At 57.5% G+C, this 15845-nt stretch overlaps 4 protein-coding genes across 4 annotated transcripts; all 4 read right to left on the reverse strand.

Moving 5' to 3' along the window:
- Positions 1 to 4886: 4886 nt before the first annotated feature.
- On the reverse strand, positions 4887 to 6079 carry KVR01_002054 (uncharacterized protein). The gene is made up of 2 exons (XM_044793341.1): positions 5884 to 6079; positions 4887 to 5806 (listed from the first exon to the last, which is right to left on the reverse strand). The coding sequence occupies exons 1-2, from the start codon at positions 5999 to 6001 to the stop codon at positions 4974 to 4976; spliced, it is 951 nt and encodes a 316-aa protein (XP_044647069.1). The 5' UTR covers positions 6002 to 6079; the 3' UTR covers positions 4887 to 4973.
- Positions 6080 to 6367: 288 nt separating this feature from the next.
- KVR01_003320 (uncharacterized protein) lies at positions 6368 to 7975 on the reverse strand. The gene is made up of 2 exons (XM_044785167.1): positions 7487 to 7975; positions 6368 to 7378 (listed from the first exon to the last, which is right to left on the reverse strand). The coding sequence occupies exons 1-2, from the start codon at positions 7589 to 7591 to the stop codon at positions 6794 to 6796; spliced, it is 690 nt and encodes a 229-aa protein (XP_044648335.1). The 5' UTR covers positions 7592 to 7975; the 3' UTR covers positions 6368 to 6793.
- Positions 7976 to 8653: 678 nt separating this feature from the next.
- Positions 8654 to 10298, reverse strand: KVR01_003106 (uncharacterized protein; the record flags this gene model as incomplete). The annotated part of the gene is made up of 2 exons (XM_044794062.1): positions 8654 to 10001; positions 10087 to 10298. 2 exons carry the CDS (start codon positions 10296 to 10298, stop codon positions 8654 to 8656), a joined length of 1560 nt encoding a protein of 519 aa, XP_044648121.1.
- A 954-nt stretch (positions 10299 to 11252) lies between these two features.
- On the reverse strand, positions 11253 to 13328 carry KVR01_002497 (uncharacterized protein; the record flags this gene model as incomplete). The annotated part of the gene is made up of 3 exons (XM_044794733.1): positions 11253 to 12109; positions 12176 to 12898; positions 12983 to 13328. The coding sequence occupies 3 exons, from the start codon at positions 13326 to 13328 to the stop codon at positions 11253 to 11255; spliced, it is 1926 nt and encodes a 641-aa protein (XP_044647512.1).
- Between the last annotated feature and the right edge of the window lie 2517 nt (positions 13329 to 15845).

Genomic DNA, 15845 nt, shown 5'->3' on the forward strand with positions numbered 1-15845 from the left:
GGGCAGCAAATATACTGCTGGTGTCCCCCGTCTCTCGACCCTGACAGATCGTCGAGTGCAAAAAGGCAAGGCGGTGCGAGTGAGTGGGCTGGGCCCCGCAACGAGTTGGGCAGGATGCCGGGCGGACGGGTCGATAGGTATTTATTTGATTTATCTTTTACTTTGGACAGCAGGAAATGAGACAGTACACCGTGGACGAGAGCCTGTGAGAGCAAGGCAAGAGGTGGATGGCGACAAATATCAAGGAGGGGAAAGCTGGCGAAACAACAACAGCAGCAGCAGCAGCAGCAGCAAGCGGTGGGAGCAGGTAAATATTTGTGCTGTTTATGTGGTGTGTGCCAGGGTAGGCGTGGTATATCTGTGCACTGATAAGAGAGGGGGGTAGAAAGAGAGAAAACAGAAAAGATAAACACACAACCCAGGCAGGGCGGAAGCGCGTGCAACGGGGCGAAGTTACGGTCAGGATGATTTTCGTCTGTCATGGGTTTGGTCTGGTCTGGTCTGGTCCAGAGACGAGGTTGGCCTTTGCCCGAGAACGGACGACCCGGTGGTGCTTGCTCATTCTGCCAATGGCCCCCTGCCATGGCACGGTGAAACCTGGTTGGTTAGGTCGAGTAGCGCACCGCAGGGTCTAGACGTCTAGTGTAGACATGGAGAGATACGCACGCAGAAGAGATATGCAACCTAGGTGAAGGTGCCTGGGTGCTTGGGTTGTTGGAAAGATGCAGGTGCCCCCCCCCCCCGACTTCCGGCGCCAACATAGCGGATCGTCCCCAGGTGGGTCCTGCTTCGGGATACACATGTGCGTGGACGCAGTGTGGTGGAGCTGCATCGCAATTGCCAGAACCAGTTGCCAGGGAATGTTCTCGCTCGCTCGCTCTTGCACCTCGCAGGGGTTCCCATGAGATGTCACGAGACGCAAAAATATTGACGTCCTCCTGGTCAACTTCATGTGATGGATTATACTGCCCGCCTGTGTTTCTGCTTGTTATCCAAGAAGGACACCTAACGCAGAAGCCAGATAGATACTACCTAGGTACCTAGGTACATAGTAGATGCTCTGGAATCCGAACCGGTGAGGACTCTTCCTCCCCGCTCCTCCCTCTCGTACTCCTCAGATCTCGACCAAAGCCACTCGGCGACTTATCGGACTCGCCTGCTCAAAAATCCAGGCGAGGCGAGGGGAGTTGCGGCTCGTGATGCAGGTCTGCAAGCGTCTGGAGCGGTCGAAACCAGCGAAGCGAGAGTCGACAGTGCAAGGATCAGGCGTATGCACGTTGCATTCACACCGGGATGGCACAGACTTCGGGAGGTAGCGAGCATCCAGGCATCCTGGGCCTTGCCTGGGCCACAGGGCCACCAGAGGCCCTTGCCCCCAAACGGCCCCACGTCAACACCACGAGCGACAGGGGTGGAGGAAGCCCCCATGTCTCAATTCAACGGCCGCATTCGTCCCCCCAGCGCCGCGTGCATGGCCCATTTTACCAAACCCACGGCAGAGCGGCACTTCCCACATGGCGCATCTTTTGGCACGCGAGCCATACCTCAAGCAACAGCGAGCAAGGTGAAACACCCGGCGATCATCTCTACAGCTTCTGTATGTGCACCTTGCCGCAGCCATATATCTTTCCGACTGTTGTGTATTGTGTACGGAGCAGGCGGGTGTGTGTGTCTGTGGGTGGATGCAACTGGCGCACACCAACACACCCTGCTCGGCTGTCGGGACGGCTACGGCGAAACCGTACCAAAGTCGTTGGACATCCGTTCTCCGGAGTGGCTGGTGGCCCTACTCCTGAGTCGCACCTCTATTCTGCGCGTGTATGAGCATGTATGTGTATTCGTCGGCCCCCGAAACGTGCTCATCTGCGTTTGACCACTCCTTCATGTCCTGGCCGAGGATGACGTCGCCAGACACCGTTAAATGACTCTGCTTGGCAAATCTCGGCCAGCCTGCTCTCAGCCAGGTCTGCTTGCAGTCGGTCGATCGATCCTCTGCAACCAGCGGGCAGTGTTGGACGGCGGGTGCCCGAGCAGGGCGGCTGACAGCATGATCAATACTGTCCAGAACTGTGTAATCAGGCAATCTGCATTGCAACACCCGTCGAGTGGCCCACCGCAAAAAAAAATTGCAGATCGAGGCGCGCTACGCCGATCAACAATCGGTGCGGCATCACAGGCAGGCCCCCTGGCCCCCAGGTCTCCCGGGCTACACAGCGCAATTGGAGACTTTTTTTGGCCCACATTTCCGCTCGGCTGAAGTTGAAGTCCAAACTCCTGCCATGGCACAGCTGCGATGGCTGCGAGGCCGCGGAACGCAGATGTCCTAAGGCCAATGAGACCCCAGACCGATGGTCGTGGTACGCTTGAGAGACCGGCAAATGTCCAACGACTCCGCCGGGGGTCAATATGCCTTGGTGCACACCCCTCGGCAAACCGCAGCTGCATTCGATCCAGTCTCGAACTTGCTTATCTGGGTTGTTTGTCTGGTGAGGTCGCACGAGAATGCATCACCCTTGGGCAATGATCGGCGCCCGTTGAGGTTGTGCATGGCGATACGTCCCTGTCACATCTTCAGTCGAACAAGATCGGATGTGTCTACGACTCTGTTGAGTGCTTCGCTCATCGGCTGTCATGCGGGCGAGTGCACACCGCTAGCACAGCCTATCAACGACGCTTGATATGCCCACTTTCCATGGCATGCGACCAGGCCGTGTGGGCGGCCCGGTCACCCCACCCGATTTGATCGAAACTGGCTGGGCGACCGGTGTAATTTCCCACATGCCATGTCCTCCTCATCTTCAATGCGGGCAGGGTTTGGTTGCTGCCGTTGTCGCTCTGCCAGGGCTGTGAGCTCTGGCTGCGCTAGCTTCTCCTGGTTCCTGATGGGTAACCTCTTTGCTAGTGCAAATTTCTCGGGGGAAATACTCCCGCCTCTTGGTTCTGGAAGTGGGCCGGAGACGGGCACCTCCATCGACAAACAGCCTCGCACTCAAACTCATCTATCCCATAGTCGTCTCTTTTGACTTTTATAGCTGCCAGGGAATGTCCATGAACCGCCGAGATAATAATCACTGCATCCCGAACGTTGAAATGGAGGCTGAAAGATCCCTGTAGCCCGAGTACCACCCAACCCCGTCCTTCCCCGGACTAGTATGGGGCCGCGTCGTGGGGGTCCTCTGGATTGTCGAATTACAAGTCCGCAGGACCTCAACCATGACCCCACGGGCCTGCTTTGTACCTGAGCACGCAATATCACCCAAACGGATTCGACCTCTTTTTCCTCAAGATCCCGCACGGGAAGACCCGTAGATCCTTTTCTCGGCGTATTGTAGAGCGTAAATCCCCGAGTTAATGATTAATTCCAATAATGGGGTTGCCGGATGTCGGACTTTATACCCAAATTGAATCTACAAGGTTATTCATTGTCGGGATGTGCACAAATCTCGCAAGGTATCAACGTTGGAACGACGAAAGCGGCTCAATTGCCACAAACACAACCTACCTCATCTCTCGGAACATTCACTAGCATGAGTGTAAAGTACACCTAGATATGTAGTCTTTTTTAGGCATGATATATGTTTAGTATAGAGTGATAGGATAGTAGTATTAACTAATTTTATAATATTTAAGTAGTATAAGAATGTTAAGAGTATACTTTATATTAACTAGTTTTACTTATATCCTATGTATATTTAAGGATAGATATAGTGCCTTAATATAAATGTAAACCCTTAAGACCTAGTGTTTAAAAAATAATACTATATCTATAATAACATTTAAAACACAATAGGTGTATGACCCAGCCTTGTGACACACAGACAAGGCTAAGGGATAACGATGGCGGCGTTGATTAGAACGCCGCGAAGTAGGCTGAATAAATGACAGTAGTAAGGCAGCTTGACCGCCTGCACTGGGAAATCCCAGACTAGACAGAAGCACCATTTGCATTGTTCGTCAAGACTATCCCGAACTAAGCATCTATATCATGAAGATCCGCGGGGCTGATATGAGCTAGCCCTGTGTACGGAATAAAAGCCAATCATCCATGTTCCTACTATACATTACAACCTTGGAAGGAACCCCACCTAGGTCTGAACTAGGGAGTGGACATCCCGATGTCTGATAAATTAACCGTTCATATAAATGACAGTCAGAAATCAAAATTGTTATGTTATGACCCGTCTGGTATGCATATGTCTAGTGTAAAAAGAATCTTGGAGGCGTGGACCACGAGCTTGTGTCTCGGACCTCAGGACCTCGGGAGCTTCAGACGTTGAATGTGAAGGAGCAAACCGATTCAAGGCTTTGGGAACCGAGTACCTATGTACCTAGGTAGTATGAATCCATACGCTTGATTCTCCAGGTATGTCCTCGGACGTATGCGGAATAGAAGCGAAACCAGCAGGTAAGGTACACCACAACATTCACAAAACTTTGGATGGAGTCTGTAGTAAAGCAATCAGTACCTCAAAAGTATTGTTCAGTTCTTGGATCTTTTTTCTTCTGCTCTTTTTCTTCTTGCCCTGCCAACACTCCCTTATTGATACCGCTTTGCCCGTTTATTGGCTTGTGTCGTGGCTACCTAGGTATCTATGTTTCTTGCAATTGCAAGCGAGCTAACAGCCGCCCTGCAATTGATGGAGATTTTAGTTGATCCCTCTCACTTAGGCCGTGTGCAAACACGTAAGGAAACATGCCGGAAGATTGTGTTGGTCAAGGGGGTGGGAGAAGACCTAGATTGGCATAGTACTGAATACTTAAGTAGCCAGCCTTTCCTGCTACCACTCGCCTTGCAGCACTTGGGTAGCTTCACATCAGTCCTGCCTGGATCGCCCTCACCGGCTGAGGAGTACCGAGAGCCATCTCACTACTACCTAGGTAAAAAATGACGAGTCGAACGCGTGTCTAGATGGTGATCTATATAGTCCTTTATCAAACTTTAAGCCTAGATGACCCATGTATGCAAAGACTGGCTAATGCTTGTACTCCATCCTCCCATCACCAATAACCTTCCACACCTCCTCTATGAGCTCCTTCTGCCCGCTAGGGGCGCCCCTCACCGCGAGATAGACTCTCGAATCCAACGGCGGGTCCCAATCCCCCGGATTGCCACTCGCCATGATGCCACCCGCCTCAGCGAGGATGCACCAGCCCGCGCAGACGTCCCAAGCATAACAACCGCCCTCCCAGTACACATCCAGCCCGCCCTCGGCAACGACACACAGGTTCAGCGCCGCAGAGCCCAGATTCCGCAGCGAGTGGACCATGGCGCCGCCCGTCTCCTTGCTGGCAGCAAGCCGGCGGAATGTTTCGACCTTGACGTCGAAGTTGGCCCCGTCACGGCTGGACCCCCACTCGGCAGCCACGAGCGCCGTGGACAGGTCGCCCAGCGCGGGGGCCTTGTGGCCGTCGCCGTTGCCCGCGGCGGGGAGGCGCACCCTCTCGCAGCCCTCGCCGCCGTCCTTGAGGATGCCGCGCGCGGCTAGCGAGGCGTTGCGCTGCACGTAGGCGCCCTGCCCCGCGACGCCCGTGTACAGCTTGTCCTGGAAGGGGTTGTAGACCACGCCGACGCTGGGCTTGCGGCGGACGGCGAAGCCGAGGGAAATGCAGGCGTTGGGGAAGCCATGGATGAAGTTGGTGGTGCCGTCTATGGGGTCGACAATGAAGGTGGGCTCGTCTGTGATCTTTGTCGTGCCTGCGACATACGTCTCCTCGCCGACGAAGAGGAAGGTCGGGTAGAGGGTCTGTAGGCGGGTGGTGACGTGCTTCTCGACGGCCTGGTCGGTCTCGGTCACGATATCGACAGCTGAGGTGGGGAAATGGAAATCAGCCCTTGTCCTCTCGTCGTGTGGTCGGTGAAGGAATGGGGGATGGTGGTCTTACAATTCAGCTTCGTGTCGGTCGAGATGCTGTTCGGGTTGGCCGCCATGATCATGGCCCCTGCCTCGTAGGCAATGGCCACAAGATCATTCTGGATTTTTTGCAGGTTGATATCCGCCATCTTGACCAATCATTGAATGCTTTCAAGGCGGCCGTGTCTTGTGGTTGAAACGTTGACCTGGAAGTAACGCCATCTCGCAGGTGTGAGCAGGGAGGAGGCCGTGGAGGTGCATGGAAGCGCCTTATATGGAGGGGCTCGAATGCTACAACGTCAGTGGGGCCCACTTTGGGGCCTGAGCAGTCCCCACCAATACGTACTGTGGGTGGCATTACACTAGAATCGTGGGGGACGACCCTTGGCTTTATCAGATGCCAAGCAATCCACTGCGATCCGTCCTGTCGGTTTTCTGGGTTGGCAGGCATGAATGGTATTGGCATGACACGTTGTGGGCTCATCGGACCGGGGCACACGTGTTTGAGAGACTGGTGTGCGTGAGATATGGATATGCGCCCTGTGTCTTAAAAGTATGCCTCAGGAGCGACGACTACCTCGGGAATCAAAAAGAATGGTCTTGGAACCAGGACTATCGAACAACCCTCGAGCACGCCAACTTTTGCGTAGACAAATCAGTCAGTCATAAACAAACAGAGAAGACCCACGCCTCCGGATCCAGTCACCCATATGCCCAACGCATCCCAACCATGATCGTATACTTGTCACAGGTCCACGTAGCCTTCCCTCCCCAGTATACCTACCGGCCTTGCGGGGCCGATCAGATGCCTCTTCGGGTCACGTACCCTCCCCTGCCCCACCCAAAGGCTGATTTCAACTTTGAAGCCTGAAATGTATTGTCTGTGTGCCATCTTCATCACTGCCTTCCAGACCGTGATCAGTTCTGGGTGACGCATACTATTAAACGTCCTCCCGGAATATACTCCTCCTCTCACTGGCGTTGTCCTCGCGACGTTCGCCGTCCATGGGCCTTGGCGACACTCCTCTCAAGCTGATGTTAGACGGCTCAGCGGCGTCGTCGTCAAACGGGTTCCGCCCATCCCTGCTGAGCGTCCTGCCCCGGTCTTCGCCGAAACCCCGCGGTGGATGCTGCGGCGTAGCAGCCAGGTTCATCGAGTAGCTCTCAGGCTCGCCGGCACCCCGGTAGGCGGTGTTCTCGCCCTGATGTGACGGCCGGGCGGGCTGGTGCAGCCCCAGTTCTTGCTCCTCGTAATAGCCCCCGGGCCCATAGTGGTCCGCCTCGTTGCCGACGCGCGAGTCCCAGGCCTCGTCCGGATCGAGGGGCCCGAAGCCGCGACGCGTCGGGGCCGAGCCGGTGCCTTCGTATGCGCCGGCGGCACTGCGGTTGTTGCGATTTTTGAATTTGCGGATCTGGTCATTGAACCACCCGGAGACGCCCCCTGGCGCCGGAGCCGGGGGTCCGTAAGGGGACGGGTCGGATTTGTGGACAAAAGGTATAAAGGAGGTGAAGGATGGAGGAGGAAGCTGTGCGGATATCACGGTCAGCCTTGCGCCATCTCACAGCATGAATAGGGCGAGGAGGGCAGGAGGGCAGGAGGGCAAGCAGGTGTTGCAGCGCATGCGACCACGTACCCCAAGCTTCTTAGCTTGTAGTCTGCTGTAGAAGACCCATCCGGCAGCACCGACGACAGCGAGCACCACGATGGTGATAATAATCGCCCCAGCCGTCCCGACCATATTTGTTGTCTTGACGTCTGGACGTCCTCAGGTCTCGTCGCGGGCGGACTTGGCGCTGAGCGGTGGCCAACAGAGGGTGCGAGCGGCTGAAGCGGTCGTCAAGCCACGAGAACGGGAGCGAGGTGGGGGGTTGCGCCTGTTCAGGCAGATGCGATCGGCTGGATGATGTCGGCCTGGGGATGCACAGCCAACATTTGATGCGCATTCGATTTTTCTGTCGCCGAGGTTTCTCCTTGGGGCAGGTAGGTCCAATCTGGGGAAACGTTGCCCGACGGGTTGTTGCTGCTGGAAAAGAAACGGGTTTGACAGGTGCTCACACACGCAAAGGGGAAATCCCTGGGCAAAGCTGAGAAGGTGTGACGCTGGTCGTGCCGCAGAAGCTCCGTCACCGAGCAGCTCGTTTGGGGAGCGACCATTTGGGTGCAAAGGCTGGGTGGGGGTTGCCGTACGGCGGTAATAAGGTTTCCAAGGCCCACCTTTCCGGGCTGAGCTGCAGCGACTCACAGGCCCAAGCTTCCGCTAAAAAGACCCCAAACTAGTGGAGTACTTGTGCTTACAGAGACTAGATTTACACAGTCGGCGGAACAAGGTCGACATGGCCAAACTGTCGAGATACAAAGGATAAGTAACTCTTTGGTAATCTGAGAACCATAACGCAGGGCACTCCGTTTGATGGCAACTCAATTACCTCAATTCACATGCGCCATTATATACGTGCATGTTAATGTTTACGTGGTCCGCAATAGACCACCACTCTGCTCATAACCCTGTACCTCGCTCAATAAGGAGTTGACTCAAGCACAGGGCTTGCAGCAGAGGCTGAATATTTGACCAAGCTCATTCGATCCTAAATTACCACATGTAACACAACTTGAGTAGACAAATAAATCTCCGCCGGCACGCGCGGACGGCGGGATTCCAACAGATCAGTTGACCTCGACGGGACCGCTCTACGCTTGGAAAGAATCGATGCTATTTATCTGCGCCACGCTTGGTATATATGGTATAATATACATGGAATAGTAAGCTGCACGGTGTGCCACACCATGCCAGTTGCCTCAGCTACGTGAAGCACGAGGCCCAGTGCCCACCACCCCTCGCGAAGCTCAGGCTGTCGACGAATTTGCTAAGCGTGCACCGGCCCAGCTCGTCGGCGCCGCAGCCCTGAAGGGGCGTGACCCGGTCGTTGATCAGGACACGGACGAGCTCCTCGTCCCCGGCGTCCTGGCACGTCATCTTCTCGACGTACATGCGCGCGCCGAACGGCACCGTCCACGACGCCGCGTAGCCCCCCGTCTGCTCGGCGTCCTGGCGCGTCGTGTTGGACAGCTGGGCGGTGGCGTTGTACAGGCCCAGCGCCGAGTAGATGGCCGTCATGTCGTTGTCGTGGCTGAAGTCGGCGTAGAGGGTCCTGTTGAGCGGGAAGGTGGCCGGGTTGCCGTCCAGCGTGCTGTTGGTGGTGGTGCTGTCGACCACGGGCTGGCCCGTCAGCCGGGCGATGAGCTCGTTGGTGAAGCCCACGCCCTGGGTCGGCCCCAGCGGGTTCCCGTTGGCGTAGCCGTACCACTTGTCCAGCGTCTGCAGGTAGTCGTAGCTCCGCCACTCGTCGGCCGTGAAGAGCCCGCAGAAGTCCGACAGCTTGCCGTTCTCGTCGGCGACCGTGTTGAAGGGGCACAGGTCCATCATGGATATCGTGTCTGTTGCCGACAGATTCGCGCCGGGCAGGTTCGCGTTCAGCCGGGCGGTGATGTTTCGTGTGAAGACGTCCATCCAGAGGCTCTTTGCGTTGTCCTTGATCTCGGAGACCGGGCCATCCTCAAACGCCGTGCACAGCTCGTGGTTGAGGGTGTTGTTCATGCCATCCTCCTCGGAGATGGTCACGATATCATAAGGGAAGGTGTCGGGGCGGCCGTCCGCCTCCGCGTCGGCCAGACGGGCCTGGTGGAACCCCTGGGTCCAGTTCTGCGCTGACTCGACGACCCTGTCCTGGCCCGAGGAGCGCACGAAGGGGATGCCGGCCCTCGTCAGGGCCGCGTACCGCTCATAGAACTTGGTGCCCGAGTTGACCAGCTCCTGCTGGCCAAAGGTGGTGAGCTGGTCGGCACCCAGCGTGTAGACATAGTCCTTGATGAACTCGTAGCCGGCACCATAGCTGGACACGCTGCTCTGGATGCGCTGGATCGTCGCGTTGTACACGGCGGTCTTGCCGGCGGTGGGATCGCGCGCGCCATGGCGGCTGAGAATCTGGGCAAAGGTGAGGGTGCACTGGTCCGGGACGGCGTTGTCGACCTCGGAGGGCACAGCAAAGTAAGGGCTGTACTGGCCCCAGAAGTGAGAGACATCAGGCGAGCACTGGAAGCCGTTGGCGACGGTGTCGCAGCTGGAGTCGTTGACGGCCCTCACCACGCGACTTGGAGGGGCGTTGTCAGCACTTGCGAGCACATCTCGAGGGGCAAGGGGGGAAGACAAGACTTGACGATGGACGTTTTACTCACGCAGTCGCGGTGGCCAGGTGGTACAAGACAAGCAGTGCCAGGGCAGCCATTGTGCACTTCAGGACTGTGCGATGGCGGTTTGACCAGAAGCCGAGAGCCTCCTGGGCCTCCCTCGCCGGGTTGCGGTTCGCGAGGGGGCTGTACTTATATCTGCCCCGGGCCATGTTGTATTGGGAGACGGCCGTATCCTTTAGGGTGTCCCAGATACCCATGCTGGCGGTCCCCCTTTTTTCCTCGCCGCACAAGCTCTCTCAATCATCCCTGGTCCAGGGGCGAGGTGACGATCCCGGGGGGGCCTCTCTCTGCGAGTGGGGTGGCGGGAACTGTAGCTATGGCATGTCGCCCTTGTCAGAAATGGGCTGCCTGCCTGCCTGCCAATCGGAGAGGAGACGTGACACTGACTGCTTGCGCAGGCCTGGGGGGAACCTTCGGTGACGGAAAGAGGTAGGGTTGGGTTCGCGGGTTGATGCGACTCGTCCAATGCTCGTGCCCACGTGCGCCCTGGCCTGCTGCGGTTGAGGAGCCGTGAGAAATTGATTGCAGCGGGGTTCGAGTCACCATCCCGGACGGCATTATAGGTAGGTCGGCGGGCCGATTAAGCACCCTGCCGCCCAGCCGCCGGGCAGCAGGCCGTTTGTTTCATCGGCCGAGCAGCCTCCCCGTCTACGTAATGTTCTGGTACCGCGCATGAACACCCTATACACATTTGTATGTTGCACTCCGTACGTCTAAGCCCCCGTGCCTGTTGGCGTTGCGTTTAGGTTCACTTCCGGTAGATCTCCCGCTGATGTGAGGTCCATTTTATGCACAGCAGTTGGTGGTCCTGACGGACAAACATCATTTCGTACTTGGTATCCTGGTATCTAAAAAGAGGTAGCTTCAACAGCAGGCTGCAACCAGCAGCGTCAACAACAACAGCAAGAGCAACAGCAACGGCAAGGCAACAGCAGCTGGCCAGCCATGATGGGGACAAATAATGTAAAGCAAGGGGCTCCGATCGAGAAGCTTCCCAATGGCGTCTCCTCCACGCCTTTGACCGGCCCAGTGCCTCTCTGGGTCTTGGATATCATATCATCACATTAGACCATGGCCCATTTTTGCCACGTCTTGCTTCTTCTCTTGTGTCTTCTCTTCGTTTTTCTCATCAAGGTCATTGCATGGAGCCTCTAGAAGGCCACTCCAACCGACGTGGGCCGTGGGCCTGACATGACTACCCCGTCAACGGGTCTGTCACGGCTGCCAAAGGTCCCAGTCCGCGACAGGCTCAAGCTCGCCGAATGGCCGCTCATGTAACCAGAGGTGGACGAGCTGTCCTTTCTCCGTGCGTGCTCGGGTGGTGTGCTCCCTGGGCTCCAGTTGGACGTCGCCGTGCCCGTGCCAGGCCCGACGAACGGGTCCTCGTCGGTCGAGTACACCGAGTGTGTCTGGCTCCGTGTGATGTCTGACATGGAGCCAAAGCTGCTCCTGCGCCCGGAGAACACGGCAGAGGGCGGCAGGGTCTGGTAGAACCCGTCGCGGTCAGTAAGTGCGCGCGGCGCATTGGTCACGCTCTCAAGCGAAACCTCGCGCCTGTGCTGAGGCGACGGCACCCGTTCCCGGTCTTCCACGCCCGCGGGGAACAGCCAGCTCGAGACGCGCGAGAACGACTTCTTCTTGCGCAGCGGGGGCCGGAGGATCAGAGGTAGAGGTGGTGCCAGGGGTACGCCGATGTCAACGCTGTTGTCGATGATCTGCGGGCTGCGCCATGGTGGGTGTGAGTTGAATGCGGACGCGGCCACGGGTCGAGGTGGTGCCGTGGTTGTGGTTGGTGCCGCGGTTTGAGCATGCTGCGCTCTCGAGTCATCGGTACTCCGAGTGCGGTTCGGGTTCTGTGGTGGTGGGGGAGGAGGGAAGGCAGAATCGATCTCAAAGGTAGATCGCGTCGAAGGTGCCGTCCGGGGGCGGTCGATGCTCAGGCGTTCCGCGAATGATGGCCCGGAAGGCGGCATGAGCGGGACAGGAGGCATGGGCTCTTCTCCGTCATCTGTGGCACCGTAAGCGTCCGATCAAACACTGAGGAGACAAATGGCTGGCATCTTGGGCCACTCACCAGCTAGGCCGTACAGAGACGACGGCCGGCTCAGGCAGAAGCTCTGTCGCTCCTTGACCGACTCAATCTCCTCCTCGAGCCTTTCCTTCTCGATCATCGCGCCTGCAATACGCTCCACGATGGCCTCCACGCTCGGCGAGGTGTAAGCTCGGGGTCGCGTGCGAGCCCGTGGTGGTATCCTCGGAGGACTGTCCCCAGTGCTGCTGGTAGTGCCGCTGGTAGTGCCAGTCGTGAATGATGCCACATCGTTTACTGGGCGCCTCGGGATGGAAAACGACTGTGATGAATAGCTCCTGGAATGCGCGAGCGTGCTGGCATCCTCGTCGAATGTGTCCCTGGTCAGAGCCCGCGGCGGTGGTGAAGGAGTGATGTTTCGCGTGAAATAGGGCATCAACGGTGATATTTGGTCGTTCGCCCGGTAGATGCTGAGCTCGAGGGGCCGGAAGGCTGGGGCCGACCGAGGAAGGTCTGCTGCCGACTCCATGAAGTTGACGGCCCCCGTCCCGGTATGCTGAAAGTTGAAGGGGTCCGATATCAGAGGCCCAGGTGCTTTCCTCTTGCCAGCGCGGAAATTCCGGTCGAGCCAGCCCATGTGTGGTTGCCTTGCTGCGGCCCTCTTGCTCTCCTTCCGCACCTTTCCCATGGACATCGCCCGCGGCCTCTGAGCGCGGGGCGGCGGCGTGGGTTCAGGTTGGTCATAGTAGACCTGGTAGTACTTCTCTTCTGGTGGGTCTTGTTGGTTCAGTACTCCACGCCTCGCGAGAGTGTTGTCGATGGGTTGGATGTGCACACCAGGCCCAGACTCACTTCGAGGGTCCTTGCTGTCGGAGCACGGGAAGAGCAAAGCCTTGAGGGTATCCAGCCACCCATGTGAGGCTTGCACGCCACTGGAGCCCATCTTGGTGGTGATTATACAGGAGTGCCCCTCATGCCGGCCACTTGTGGAGGGAAGATAGCAGGCTGAGTGAAGAACGACCAGCGAACTGAGGGCATCCGGAACAGAGCAAAAGACACGAGTGAGGAAAAACGAACTAGTTATTACGAGTATGAGGAGACCAAAGAAAGGACGGACCGCATGGCCAGATCTGACGAGATCGGGCGGCAGACTCCAACATAAGGGAAAACGGAGAAACCTGGGAAGCCTAGGTGGCATGCCTTATTCTTTAGTATTGCCGGCCTACCTGCGTGACCCCGAATGGGCCTCATCATCTCCCCCAAGAGACCCACGGAAGGGCAGCACGCCCATTGTGCACACCCTCCAGGCCGCTCCGCCCGTCCGCCTACACAGAGGCAGGTCCAGCTCTGGGCTGAGGCAGGCCGGGCACGCTGACTGTGTGGACGAAAGCAGGAGGAGTCGTGGATGGAGAGGTCTCAGTTTGGGCCATTTGATAGGCCGTGCTGGATTGGCCGAGGACCAGTCGGCGGCTACCGGCCAGGGTCAGGATGGCTGGCGCTACACCCCTGCCTGTACAAGGGCCCAGTTGTGTTAGAAGAACAATCAAGTAGAGCGAGTCGATGTCTTAGAATGCCTTGGTTTAGTGACCACCACCAACCGCAGCTCCCCAGGGATCCCCGAACGTTAAGGCTGGTACGCCGAGCGCACAAAGCAGCTTCGGCCCTGCATGGACCGCCCGCATCTGTACCACATCATTCCTGAGCCCTGACCCTATCGATGGTCCTGCAGAGAGCCCAGAGGGCATCTCCAATAGGTAGCCACCGCGTGGGACCTGGCAGGCCGTCCCGGGGGAGAGGTCGCTGTCGTCGACGGGCAGGTCGCGGGCTAACGAGCTGGATCCTGGTGAGCTGTGCACCGGGGTGCTAGCTCCCTCCAGCGTCGCCACAAAACTCCGAAGAGATTGGCTCGTGGGACCCCAAGATTGGGTGAGAACAATGGGGCATCTGGGGCACCTGGATTCGTGGCATCCTAGGGCCACCCCCAGCCTCCCTGACAAAAAGGGAAGAGCCACACAACACTGCAGGCCCGCGAGCAAGCAGGCAAGACGAAGGACAGACAAAGGACAGGCGAAGGACAGGCAAAGGACAGACGCGAGCCCGGCCAAGGGGGCAGATGCAGCTTCATTTCCCCCCCGGCAAGGGCCTCAGTTTCCGCGACCATGCGGCGACTAGCTAATTGGTAGCTGTTGCTATTCTTTGCTGAAACCGTGTCGCAGGCCCAATTGGCCAGCCTTGAAGCCAGGCACACCGTCTCATCTGGTGCAGATGAAGGGCGGCCCAACACGGCGGCCGCGCCCGCTCACGCGCGAACCAGCAACCAGCAGGCCAGCCGGTGGTGGCACTGGCATACTGGCAGACTGGTACTGGGATTCGGAGGTGGTGGGTGGTGTCCGTCCATCCAGCACATCCTGCCATCTTGCCAGCCAGCCAGCCAGCCAATCCCATCCTTGCCCATCTCGCAGTGGCAGCCCGTCGCGGTGCGCGGCAGCAGGCTTGCAGGCTTGCTTATTACTGCACTCCACACAAGAAGCAACGGCCCGCGTCGGCAACGTGGGCTGCGTTGCAGACAAGGGAGCAACATCAAAACAAGCACAGGTTTGCGCGCTCGGATTGGGCGGCTTGCCACGGCCTGGAATTGGCTGGATTTGCATGTGCTGCCACCTGTCTCGCGGGTAACATCTGAACCATCCTGCCATCCCACACACAGCATTCACGCCCGTGACATGTTTGACAACAACGGTCGGACAATATTTGACAAGTACTCCGTACCAGTTGACATGACCCAAGCACCAAGGCAAGGTGGCACAGATGACCAGGCGTCTAGCCCATTTCGCAGATGAGCAGCAGTCCGAGATGTGCCAGTCCAGCGCCTTGCGTCGAGTCCGGCCGATCCGGGCCTCTGATTCGCCGAGACATCACTTGCCATGGAGGCAGGGCAATTTCAACAGTGCCTCGCTCTCTTCCAAGGTTCTAAGAATAGGCGGCTCTGGTGCCACCGCACAGGCAGGCCGGCAGAATGGCCGGACAAACAACCCACAAACAAGGTGGCAGCTCGTCATGCGCCGCCTTCTCTCGAGGCCTCGAAAGGTGGCGAGGAGCGTCATCTCTGTAACGAGGCCTGACCTCAAATCTGGTACGGACCGGGGCGGCGACAGTCTGTCTTGGGCACTGCCCGCGGCGCCAACGCCAACCGCCGAGATGACCAACGCGGCCTTGGGGCGCTTCCAGCAGGATGACCTGTTGCCATGATCTGATTTGGGTAACTCCTGTGGGATGACTTCCTACACTGACCTACCGTGTTGTCTCTTTTGGAAAGTCAGGATTGTCTCTGGGTCCCTTTGAGGAATTCAGGACTCGTCCAAGCACTTGAGGTGTGCCGTTGTTTGTGGCCGCAGGCGGATTGTAACACTAGGTCAGGCTAGTAAGCATGAAGGGCGAAATGAGACCCCAGGGCTATCTTTCGTCCCGGGCAGTATTCCAGCTGCGCCCAGTTCGCAACGTCGAACAGTGATAGACCCCAAGTCGGAGAGCCGGGCCCTTTCGAGTACGGAGGTCGGTCCAATAAGTCTTTACCGCCAAGGAGCAGGGGGGGCTGTCTACGCCTATAGACACAGCCACTTAGCTGTACTAACAGACTAAATCCAGCCCCCCATAAGTAGTTCACACTAATGTATACTATAAGACAGAAGTGGAAGGTGTATGAAGCTGGTGTTGG

This window comes from Diaporthe batatas, assembly GCF_019321695.1.
Source record: "Diaporthe batatas strain CRI 302-4 chromosome Unknown Contig00003, whole genome shotgun sequence".
NCBI classification, from domain to species: Eukaryota; Fungi; Ascomycota; class Sordariomycetes; order Diaporthales; family Diaporthaceae; genus Diaporthe; species Diaporthe batatas.